The sequence below is a fragment of the Cotesia glomerata genome, linkage group LG6, assembly GCF_020080835.1.
Source record: "Cotesia glomerata isolate CgM1 linkage group LG6, MPM_Cglom_v2.3, whole genome shotgun sequence".
NCBI classification, from domain to species: Eukaryota; Metazoa; Arthropoda; class Insecta; order Hymenoptera; family Braconidae; genus Cotesia; species Cotesia glomerata.
Window position 1 is genome coordinate 15,101,995 of NC_058163.1, and position 12,813 is coordinate 15,114,807.

Consider the following 12,813-nt stretch of genomic DNA (forward strand, 5'->3'; position numbering starts at 1 on the left):
AGTGTTTAAGAATAGTTAGATGAGGCCTATTTAGATATTAAGATGCTTAGATGTTAACAAAATTCCAGATACTAATTAAGATTATATGTTTACAGTTATAGAAGACGATAATAATAAAAATAAGAATGAAAATACCAAAGCCAAGATTGTCAGCTGTAAGAAAATGGTAATGGTAGGTAGCAAAGAATTTGAAGATATGAAGATGCTGATGGTCGAGTCCAACAAACAGACTCGCGAGATGTCAGTAACACTCGGTAGAGCTGCGAAACGATTAGAAGAAGTCACTCACGAACTAGTTAAAGCTCTTAAAATGACGGTAGATGGGCGTAGAGCAGAGCTAGATCGGGAGAAGGCTAAAATAGAAGCAACTAAGGTAAAAGATTCACATATAGTTCCTAATATCCCAGATAGAACACAATTAGAAGCTACAAATAGAAATAACAATATTACTAGAGAATTAAACTTGGTTGAAGATGCATTACTGTTAAATCAAAATAAGATTAATATTAGAAGAGAGTATAAGTTAACCCAAAAATCAAATTATAATATTTGGTTTGATTATTTAAAATCAGAACTAACTAGTTGTGATTTATTAGATGTAATAGACGAAAATAATAGAAATGAAAATAATTTACCAAATTCAATAATCCATAAAAGAAAATGTCTGGTTAGAGATATTATTATTAATCATTTAGATGAAGATTATCACAAGAAAATTCTCGACATTTCTGAACCTGTAGAAGTCTTAAAGAGAATCAAAGCTTGTAGAAAAGAACAGATAAATCTTACTTCAAGCTCTGTTAGAAAAAGATTGTATTCAATTAAGATGAAAAAGAATGAAAAGGTCAATGATTTCTGTGAAAGATTTGACCAAATCATTAGAAAATATGAATCTTGTGGAGATGGGGAACAACTTACTGAGCAAGAAATTAGATCTGCGTTCTATCAAGCTATAACCCCAATAAACCCTCAATTAATGTCCGCAGATTTCATTAAAAGGTCTCATTCAAAAGAGATGACAATAAATGAAATGAAATCTTTTATTCTACAGTTAGAAACCGAGAAAAAGACCAACGACGGAGAAGAGACAATTAAGGCTCAGACTGCAAAGTTTGACGGCAAGAAAAACTGCCATAGATGTGCCAAACCTGGACATAGAATTGAAAATTGTCCTCTGTCAAAAGATCTGTGGTTCTGCTACTACTGTCAGGAGATAAGATCTCATAAGGGTTCAGAGTGCAAGGATGGCAGGATCAAAAGTAAGATTATAAATAATAATAATAATATCAAATTTAGAGGTAAACTAGACAGACAGGGAACTAATAGAGTTAGACATAATGTGAATTCTAAACCATATAACAATGATAGACGTGATAGAAACTATAATAAGAATAATCAGTACTTAGTACAAAATGCCTTCAAACGGGATGGTATTAGTGCAAAAAGAATGACTGATGAAAAACAAGGTAAGAAACAATTAAATGAAGATTTAATAGATGACATTAAATTTATTGCTGATTCAGGAGCAACAGATCATATAGTGAAGAACTGCTTAATATTAAGTAACTTTGAAAGATGTGAAAATAAAGTAATTAAGAGTGCCAACAAGAATAAATCTGCTGACATTTTAATAGATGGAAAAGGTGATCTTTTGCTCTATACGAATCAAGATAACAAGATAATTAAATTATCAAATGTTATTAGTGCTAAAGATGTATCAGATAATTTATTATCATTAAGAAAATTAGTAGATAAAGGATTTAAGTTTTATTTAGATGATAAGATTTTGCGAGTATTCAGTGAAAATTTAGAAGAAGTAATACTAGAAGGAACATATGAAAAACCCAACTGGATCTTGAACTTCAAAGTCAAGAAATACATCGGCGATGAAGATAAATTAGACTGGGGATATAACGCTTATCGTTGTAAAGCTGTGATGATCCAAGACGATAACACAAATGGACTAGAAATAGATTTGCAAAGAAAGGAGGGAGAATCAGAAAATGAAGAGTTAAAGGATTCTTCAATTAGGAGGGAGGAAGAAGATATAACGTCTCCAGAAATGAAACAACACACTGAAAACTCAAAGAATGACATATTTAATTTGGACTCTAGATTAATAACTAGAAATACAATTAAGGTAGATGATATTGAGAATATTAAGAATTTAGAAGAGCTATTTACATCAAATCCATTAGAGCAAGGAACAACAGATTCAAGTAAGATAAATGTAGCTATGTTATGGCATGTAAGACTTGGTCATGCTTCATTGAACTATCTCAAGAAATTGCAGAAAGTATATAATAAATTAGAGAAAGTTAAATTCGATGATTCAATTTTAGACTGTGAAATATGTATTATGTCAAAGATGCAAAAATTACCGTTTAAAGAAACTAGACAAAGAGCATCAAGACCACTACAAATAATACATACGGACACGATGGGTCCGATAAAACCAACCTCACACCCAGGACACAAAAGATTTATTAATGTGTACATAGATGATTATTCTAGATTAGCTAGAGCATATGCAGTAAAGACTAAAGATGAATCAGGAGAAACATTAGAAAAGTTTCTCATATCTATAAGAAATCTACTTGGTAAAGATGAGAAAGTATGCTACGTTAGATCGGATCAAGGGACAGAGTTTACTGGTGGAAAATTTTTAGATGTCTTAAGAAAAGAAAAGATAGAATTAGAATTAACTCCGCCCTATACTCCTGAACACAATGGAGTATCTGAACGATTCAACGCTACGTTACAAAGAAAAGTCAGAACCTACATGCTAGATTCTGGTTTACCTAAGAGTATGTAGGACTTAGCAGTAGATGCAGCAGTGCACTCATACAATCGAACACCACATAAATCCATAGATTACTACGTACCACTGATGAAGTTTAACAAGAATGAAAATTGTCACTTTGACAAAATTAAAAGATTTGGATGTATTGGATTTATTAGAATTCCAAAACCAGAGCACAAGTTCAGCGAGAGAGCAATTAAAGCAGTCATGGTGGGATATAAACCCACAGGAAACTTGCTATGGCACCCAAATACAGGAAAATTTCTAGAATCACGACATGTTAGATTCAATGAAAAATTAGTGTACAAAGATGTATATAAGAATAAACAAATAGAAGAAACTGAAGATGAAATTAGTTGGAAGTCAAACGAAAATGTACCAAATAATCTAGAAGACAAAATCAACGAAGAAAAGGAGAAACCGGAACAAAGAAAAAGAGGAAGACCCCGCAAAAATCCATTAGATGTTAAAAACTTAAATGAAAAGAAGAACTCATCAGAAGAAATTAGACCATGTACTAGAGGTGAGATGAAAAAAAAATTAGAATCTGAAAAGGATAAAGATAGAAAATTAATTGAAGACATAAGCTTTGCAAGAAGCGTCAATGTGTCTGAAGATCAACCGAAGAAGGATGAACAAGAATTGGTAAAGTGTTTAATTACTTCTTTAAACAAAGAACCTATCAATTATGATGAGGCAAGCAACTCAAATGAAAGATGTCAATGGATGAGAGCTATCAAGGATGAACTGGATTCTATAACTAAAAATGACGTCTGGGAATTCGTAGATTTGGAAGAAACAAGTAAAACTGAAGGAAAATTAAACATCATTGATTCAAGATGGGTATTTAAAAAGAAAGTAGAAGCAAATAAAGATGTACTTTATAAAGCACGACTAGTATGTCGAGGTTTTAAAGACAAGAATGATTATGATTTAAAAGATACGTACTCGCCAGTATCTAGATTATCACTCATACGAGCATTACTTTCAATAGTAAATAAATATGATCTAGAAATCTGTCGATATGATGTGAAAACGGCATTCCTTTATGGAAATTCAGATGAAGATATTTATATGAAGATACCAGAAGGTCTAGATGTAGATGAAAAGACAAAACAAACAAAGATACTTAAATTAAAGAAATCTTTGTATGGATTAAAAGTAAGTCCAAAGAAGTGGAACACTAGATTTAATCAAGTGGTAAAAGAAATTGGTCTCGAAAACGATTTACATGAACCATGTTTGTATACTTGGAGAAAAAATGGAATCATAGTTGGGTTGCTAATTTATGTAGATGACATTTTAGCCGCTAGCAATGATAAAACAAAATTAGATGAAGTTGGGAATCACTTATGCAAGAATTTCGAGATGAAAGTTCTTGGTGAACCCAGGAAATTTCTTGGAATTGAAATAGAGAGAAATAGACAAGAAAAATACATTGTATTGAAGCAAAGTAATTATATTAAAAGCATTTTAGATAGATTCAAGATGACAGATTGTAATCCTCAAAACACCCCAATGGTTACTAGACAAACTAAAAATAGATGCAAAAGAAGAAAACTAGAAGAATCAGAATCGTCCAAATGTGAACAATCATCAACAACTAGAAAAGCTCCATACAGAGAGGCAATTGGAAGTCTCATGTACTTAGCAAATGGAACTAGACCAGATATTGCTTTTGCTGTACATTACTTAGCTAGAAAACAATTAGATGCCAACGAAGACGACTGGAAAGATGTTAAAAGAATTCTGAGATACTTAAAGGGCACTGTAGACTTAAGCCTGAAATTGTTACACAGGTCACTCAGATGAACTAGAAGCTTTTTCAGATGCTAGTTTTAGAGACAATAATGACTCAACTTCATCAGGTGGATACATTATTAGACTGTTTGGTGACATAATAGCATGGAGAAGTCACAAACAAAACTATGTTACACTTTCGACTTGTCAAGCTGAGTATTTGGCAATGAGCGATGCCTGTCAAGAGATAATATCTCTGGATAAAGCGATCAGATTTATTATTGGAAAAACACTATTTCCTACGACTATTTGGTGTGATAACAAATCAGCAAATGATTGTACTAAGAAAGATGGCAGTGATAAACTTAAGATGTTCGATAATAGTGTAAATGGAATTAAATTAGAATTACTAGAAAGAGAGAAAACAGGTAATAGAAAGCACATGGCAAAAACCCATGGTGATTTCATTAAACAATGCGTTAATGAAAATAGAATAAGAGTTTGTTGGATATCTACGAAAGTGAACCTAGCAGATATACTTACAAAACCATTACCTGCAGAACCATTTAGATACTTAAGAGATAAATTTTTGGACTAAAGTAATTAGAAGTTCATAAAATTGTTAGAATTAATTATAATTATATTTTCACTATGTTACAGAAAACTCTGTTGATCGCAAGAAGTAGCGCAGTGGAAGCTGGACGTGGGAAAATGGAGGGAGTGTAAAGAAGACACGAATTTACCCAAGTCCGCTGAGATCTATTTTTTATATATCTAGATTATTATTATTATGGCTAGTGAGTTGGCGTCGGTCTGCGCGCCGCTCGACGGCGCATACGACTCCTCTCCCCTTCACTCTCTATACTTTTTACCTTGATATCTTGTACTCTTGGCGGTACTACGTGCTGTCACGTGCATACACGTTATAATTATTCTTTTACGTTCTATTTTGTATTATTACAATATTGTTAATTATTCAAGATAACTTATTATCATTTATCAATTATTTAGAAGTTGAATAATGATTCGTTTAGATTATTTAATATAAAACTTTTGTGTTAAACTAATTCACTTCCTTACATATATACATATCAGCGAAATACCACTGACTCATCACTAGATCTCCGAAACTATTGGATCAATTCATTTAAAGTTTGGCATAGGTACTCCTTTTTTACCGTAGACGAGAGATAAGGGATTTTGCGCAATTCTTAGCCAAAATGGATTTTTCGTCACCCATCAGGTATGCTACCCCCTCCCCTCCCTCTCATTTTTCCTTTCCCCTCCCGTGCCTTTTTCCCCCTTCTCTATTTCTCTCTCTCTCTTTTTATTTGGGGGAAAATATCATTTTGATTCTTCAATCTAAGAAACTATCAGTGGCACCCATCAATTATAGAACTTAACCCCACCCTATCCCCCCCCCCCCGCCCACCAACGTTAATCAACCGTTGCCATGGTTACCCTTGCCATGGTTACCTTTACTATGGTTACCGTTACCATTACTATGGTCACCGTTGCTATAATAACTGTCAAAATAAATAAATTATAATAACAAATTTGGTTGTCAACTAAATTCAGAGGAATGGTAAGAATAAAAGTAGAAAGTTACTAAATACTAATATTCTATACAATGTTAGGCAAAGACATTCTGATTTCAAATTTTATCGATTGATTGTTGGGACGGTAGGAATTAATAACACCGGCACACAAAAAAAAAAAAGTTGTCTGTACTTGGGACGCGCCACATATATTCCCATGTAATTTGACCCGCTGAACCCGAATTTGAGGTCCGTTTGGCCCCTACACCCTAGGATTTTGAGAAAACTGTAAAAAACCGAAAAAAAACGGGAAAATTGGGGGTTTTGGTGATTGAAAAATTTTTTTAGATTCTAACTATGCATGATTTTCATGTATTTCGATCTGCTTTATACTTATCTGAAGTGTACTCAGACCAGCAGCCATTAAAAGTCTAAGTAAATCCCGAAAAACCCATGAAAATTGCGAAAAAAAACAAAAAATTCCCAATATTGTGATAAAAAAAATGTATTGAGCTAAATATATGATGATTTTCATGTAGGTTTATCGACGACATATAAATCTCCAACTTTTATAACTCAGACGTCTCGAAAACATCAAACAAATGTGCAAAAAACCCCGAAAATTGGAAAAAAATCAAATGTAATATAATAAAAATCGAGTTATTATTCAAAATAAATAAAAAAAAATCATATCATTCGATCTGTGGTGCATAAAAAAAAAGTATTTCGTCTTAAGACTTAAAAAAAATTTTTCGGAAAATATCATCAAAACCCTTTGGATTTGAATTTTAATTCGTTCTCCGCTTATATCTCACCCTTTTATCTTCAAACGTCCTGCATAAAGGGTTTCTCTTTCGTTTCCTCTCTTCTTCGGGTAAATCTCTCTTCAGAGTCCAACAATGATCTACCATCATATTGACATCCACTCATGTTTTGATGGAATGTTTCTTCTCTTTCTTCACTGAAATTACCAAGATTTTCAGGAAGAGAAGTGTGAAAGATGAGATTGTAAATAGTGCAATTTTGTATTCACATTCCCTAAAAAATTTCGAGATACTTCCTTAAAACTTCCCCAAGCTGCTCTCTCAATCTTGTGCATCTCATACTCAAGATTAGCATCCTGGAATTGAGTCCGAATTTGGGGTACATAAAAAATTCCTTCTTTCAATTTATTGTCACTTATAGCTGGAAATTTTCGTCCAAGTACTTAACACAGTTGCCATTTTTATCGAGAGCTTTGACAAAATGCTTCATAAGGTCAAGCTTGATATAAAGTGGTGGCAGCAAGTACTTGTAAGGATTAATGAGAGATTCTCGCATAACGTTGTGAGAACCATGATTCAAATTCTTTCTTGTTGGCCGTTCTTTTCTACTGTAGGGAATTTTCCGATCGTGACTATCCTACAAACATACAAGAAGGGATATATTGTGAACCAGATTGTTGGCTTAACTAGTGTAGCAATTTTCAGATCACCACAAACTTTTCAATGATTTTTGGTCAAATGAGCTACTGGAGTCGGTGCTTTGAGACTTCGCTTAGACAAAGCAATGAAAAACTTTCACTCCTCGTCCTGAAAGTGTTCGGCTTTAACTCATCAATCAAACTTCTTACATCTGAACAGTCCACTAATGAATTTTCGCCGTTTTAAAAATGTTATCAGATTTTTTTCCCTATCACGATAAAAATAAGCTGTTGTATTTTTAGTTAATAAATTTTTTTCTTTAAGCTGATGTTTCAGGGTTTTCACTTCTAGGAACTTTTGGGCTCAGAATCGATTTCTTGCTTAAATGCTTGTGCCTGTAACCAGGGCACCTCCACGTGGTGACGGCGGGCAACAGGACCGTCTGGCATAGTCCCTGGGTTAACGGCTTGAATGCCGTCATGGCAGGCACAAGTAATAAGTGTTTTACGATGCAGGGACCCGGAATCCCAGTATCGGCGTCTGGTCAGAGTGAGAAAGCAGGCTCGCAGGCGTCGTCATCAAGTGACTGCAGCTCTTCATTAGTGGGTGACTTGGCTTCTGAAGCGTTTAATATGACAAGAAGTGTCTCTCACATATGTAACAAAAACTCCAATTGCTTCTGTTACATATGTGGAGGAATTTGAAGTAACGAAAAGTCGTAGATCTTTTCAAACAAATTGAAAAATGTCTACGAAACCTGCTTCGGTATCCAGATTACGAACTGGGAAGCAACTTGGGTACCACATTCACTTTGCAATCGGTGTCACACGATGCTTACTCGTTGGGGAGCAGACGAAAAGTAAACAGTGCTTGAAATTTTCAAAACCTGTGATTTGGTCTGCACCAACGAGTCAACAAAACTGCTGTTGTTGAACGACGGAAGTTTCAGCGTTTTCTTCGACAACCAAACATAAAATTCAATATGCCAACGTAACATCAGTTGTGCCAGCAGAAAAAGTTTTGAATGTCGAAGAACCTGCAGCTCCTGAACCAGTGAATGAACATGAAGAGATGGAAGTTGAAGATAACTTTGAAGAAATCGATCCTGAACCCGAAGAGATCCATTCTGAGGATGAAGAATACATCCCGAGTGGTGTTCCTAGAAGTAAAGACCCTGAAGTCTTCGATCAACTTGAATTGAATGACCTTGTACGAGACTTAGGACTATCTAAGGTAAAAGCTGAACATTTAGCCTCAGCTTTAAGGAAAAAAAATTTATTAGCTAAAAATACAACAGCTTATTTTTATCGTGATAGGGAAAAAGAGTTCCGGAAGTATTTTACAAAAGACAGCGAAAATTCATTTGTGTACTGTTCAGATGTAAAAGGACTGATCGATGAGTTGAAGCCAAACACTTACAAAGACGAAGAATGGAGGCTTTTTATTGACTCCTCTAGGCGAAGTCTTAAAGCTGTGCTTCTTCATAATGGAAACTTATTGGCACCGATTCCAGTAGCTCATTCGACTAAACTAAAGGAGACTTATGACAATTTACAGGTTGTATTAGATAAAATAAACTATTCAGAACATCAATGGAAGGTTTGTGGTGATCTGAAAATTGCAACAATATTGCTAGGCCAACAATCAGGGTTCACAAAGTACCCCTGCTTCTTATGTTTGTGGGATAGCCGAGACCGAAAGAATCATTACATTCAAAAGAATGGCCAACAAGAACAAATTTGAATCCTGGTTCTCACAATGTTACGCGACAATCTCTAATTGATCCTTCCAAGTACTTGCTCCCCCACTTCATATCAAGCTTGGCCTTATGAAGCAATTTGTCAAAGCTCTGGATAAAGATGGAAACTGTTTTAAGTACTTGGGCGAAAAATTTCCAGCTATAAGTGACGCTAAATTAAAAGAAGGAATTTTTGATGGACCCCAAATTCGGACTCTATTCCAGGATGCTAATCTTGAATATGAGATGAACGAGATTGAGAGAGCAGCTTGGGGAAGTTTTAAGGAAGTATCACAGCAATTTTTAGGGAATACGAAAAGTGATAACTACGCAACTTTAGTTGACGAGTTGTTATACAACTATAATACTTTAGGTTGCTTAATGAATACAAAATTGCACTATTTACATTCTCATCTTTCACACTTTCCTGAAAATCTTGGTGATTTTAGTGAAGAGCAAGGTGAGAGATTCCATCAAGACATTAGTGTGATGGAAAAACGATATCAAGGAACGTGGGATGTAAATATGATGGCAGATCATTGTTGGACTCTGAAGAGAGATTTACCCGAAGAAGAGAGGAAACGAAAGAGAAACCCTTTATGCAGGACGTTTGAAGATAAAAGGGTGAGATATAAGCGGAGAACGAATTAAAATTCAAATCCAAAGGGTTTTGATGATATTTTCCGAAAAAATTAATTTTTTTTAAGTCTTAGGACGAAATACTTTTTTTTTATGCACCACAGATCGAATGATATGATTTTTTTTATTTATTTTGAATAATAACTCGATTTTTATTATATTACATTTGATTTTTTCCAATTTTCGGGGTTTGTGCACATTTGTTTGATGTTTTCGAGACGTCTGAGTTATAAAAGTTGGAGATTTATATGTCGTCGATAAACCTACATGAAAATCATCATATATTTAGCTCAATACATTTTTTTTTATCACAATATTGGGAATTTTTTGTTTTTTTTCGCAATTTTCATGGGTTTTTCGGGATTTACTTAGACTTTTAATGGCTGCTGGTCTGAGTACACTTCAGATAAGTATAAAGCAGATCGAAATACATGAAAATCATGCATAGTTAGAATCTAAAAAAATTTTTCAATCACCAAAACCCCCAATTTTCCCGTTTTTTTTCGGTTTTTTACAGTTTTCTCAAAATCCTAGGGTGTAGGGGCCAAACGGACCTCAAATTCGGGTTCAGCGGGTCAAATTACATGGGAATATATGTGGCGCGTCCCAAGTACAGACAACTTTTTTTTTTTTGTGTGCCGGTGCTATCTAAGTGACGTGGTAGTTCCATGACATATTTTTACTTAGTTGAATACCTAAGCACTTGGTATAGTTAACGTAGCGTATTATGACACCATTTACTACTATTGGTGGTAGATCCAAGTCCTCAAGCTTTTTAAACTTACTATTAGTGCCCAAGATCATAGCCTTTGTTTTAGCTAAGTTGATTTCTAATCCATGGTCTCTTGCCCAGTCAGCAACTGATTGTGCATCTGAGTTGACGCTCCAGACAGCATCAAGTAGCTGATCGAAAAAAAAGTGAGAATAAATGTATTTGTCATCAGCAAACAATCCATGCTTGCAATATACCAGCCGTTGAGCCACAAAATTCATGACTATTAGAAACAGCATTGGACCCAGAACAGATCCCTGCAGAACACGAGATGACGTTTTGAGTAGTTGAATTGGAGTCCCAAGATCGTTTAATATTGATTGGGATCGACCCGACGAGTAAGAGAAAAACCAATTTATTGTTTCCTTTGAAAAACCAAGCTCAAATAGTGCAATCGATATATCTTTAGGATCGACATAGTCGAAAGCTTTACTTAAGTCAAACAATACTAATATAATAAGCTTACTATTGTCCATTGCTTGTCGAATATCATCAGTGAGTCTCAATAACGCTGTTTGCGTATTGTGATGTTTCCTAAATCCAGACTGAAAAGGATCAAATAGCTCATTATCTTGCAAATATGCTATCACGTTATTAGCAATAATTCTTTTAAAGATTTTAAGCCAAATGTCTTTTTAAGACTTTAGCCAAATGCGACAAATTTGCAACTGGCCGAGTGTCTGACGGTGACCTTGGTGGTGTAATTTTATTTAAAGGTATTATATAAATAATCTTCCATATACCAGGGAAGATACAATAGTCGATAGACCTATTAAATAAATCTGTAAAAAAGAGTAAGATTTGGGGAATATGATCTCGCAGCCATCTCAGATCGATACCGTCAGGGCTGTTCCCTTTTGGCTTGGATAATGTAAGGTGCAATGCTTTAGTAACATCCACTATATCAATCTTGGTCCAATGAAATGTTCAATTGTAACAGGGTAAATTACTCTTAATCGATAAGTCGCCAGAGATCGATAACTTTTCGACTAGCATTTGAGCGCATCGATCTTCGGGCCTAGAGAGAGAGCAGGAGGGGGTATTTTTGGGGTCGTTATATAGACGAGCCATGCGTGGTATCCGGAGAAGTAGTAAAGTGTTGGAACGAGTAACATCAAGAAGTCCAAAGAAGGAAGCGAGTATCAACCATAGAGTTTCTTCAACCAAATTTACACCAGGTATTGGATTTTGATAATGATGAGCCTTGGGGCCATATACCCGGCTCATCAAATACACTACTTCTCATTTTATTTATTCAAGTTTGGATAATTCAATTGTTTAATAATTTTGCTCAATAATAATTAATTATTTAATTGAATTGATTCGTTAATTACTGGGAGCGTTCCTCCTGGGGGTTTATACCCGAGGAATGTTCTAGACCTCTTGGGTTTGCAAGTCGTGAATAATTAATTTTATTAATACAGTTGGTAAATAATTATTAACATCTTGAGATTGATTTAAATAGATCTATTTTATATTAATTAAATTCTGAACAGCGAGGAGGTTCCAATCGACACGAGATAGTATTCGGTACTCGAGGTCGAAACGTGCTACGCGGTAACGAACGCCGGCATTCATTTTGAGCGCGCAAATTCCTTGTGAATTTTATTACGCAATAAATCGTAAAATTAACAACTGGATTATTATTACTATTCACAACAATTGAATTATCTTTTATTAAGACTATTTATTATCTTGAATTAAATATTGATATCGTATTAATTTTGGAAACTATTTTATTATTTGGAAAATTAAGTATTGAGAATCGGCTACTGAGTTTCGACGCAATTGAGATCGAATTAACCGTGGATAATTTTTCGTGAATTTATTTTATATTGAGACAAATTGCTTTATTAATTATTTATAAATCGAAAAATTCCACGTGGTCATTTATATATTGAACTATGGAAGACTAAAATTATTATTGGAATTATTTTTAAAAACTATTTATCAGTGTGGATTACGTCCGAGAAAATTTAGTTAGAATTTTACAAAGAATTATTCTTAAGAATTTATTCAAAATTTAAGAAATAAAATTACGAGTTGAAATTGAAGTAAAATTTTACGTCAATATTGTTCCTAAAATTTTATGTAATGTACTGAGTATTAAACTCGTGGTAATTTTGAAATAAGTTTAGGCGTCGATTTTCAAGTCGGAAATTCTAAGTAGTAATTATTAA

At 34.2% G+C, this 12,813-nt stretch overlaps 2 protein-coding genes across 3 annotated transcripts in view; both read left to right on the top strand.

The window, feature by feature from the left end:
* LOC123268101 (neither inactivation nor afterpotential protein C-like) overlaps positions 1 to 12,813 on the top strand; it is a 599,151-nt gene that overhangs the window by 441,986 nt on the left and 144,352 nt on the right. The window lies entirely within an intron of this gene.
* Positions 479 to 5,395, top strand: LOC123268119. The gene is made up of 2 exons (XM_044733000.1): positions 479 to 1,259; positions 5,204 to 5,395. The coding sequence occupies exons 1-2, from the start codon at positions 827 to 829 to the stop codon at positions 5,227 to 5,229; spliced, it is 459 nt and encodes a 152-aa protein (XP_044588935.1). The 5' UTR covers positions 479 to 826; the 3' UTR covers positions 5,230 to 5,395.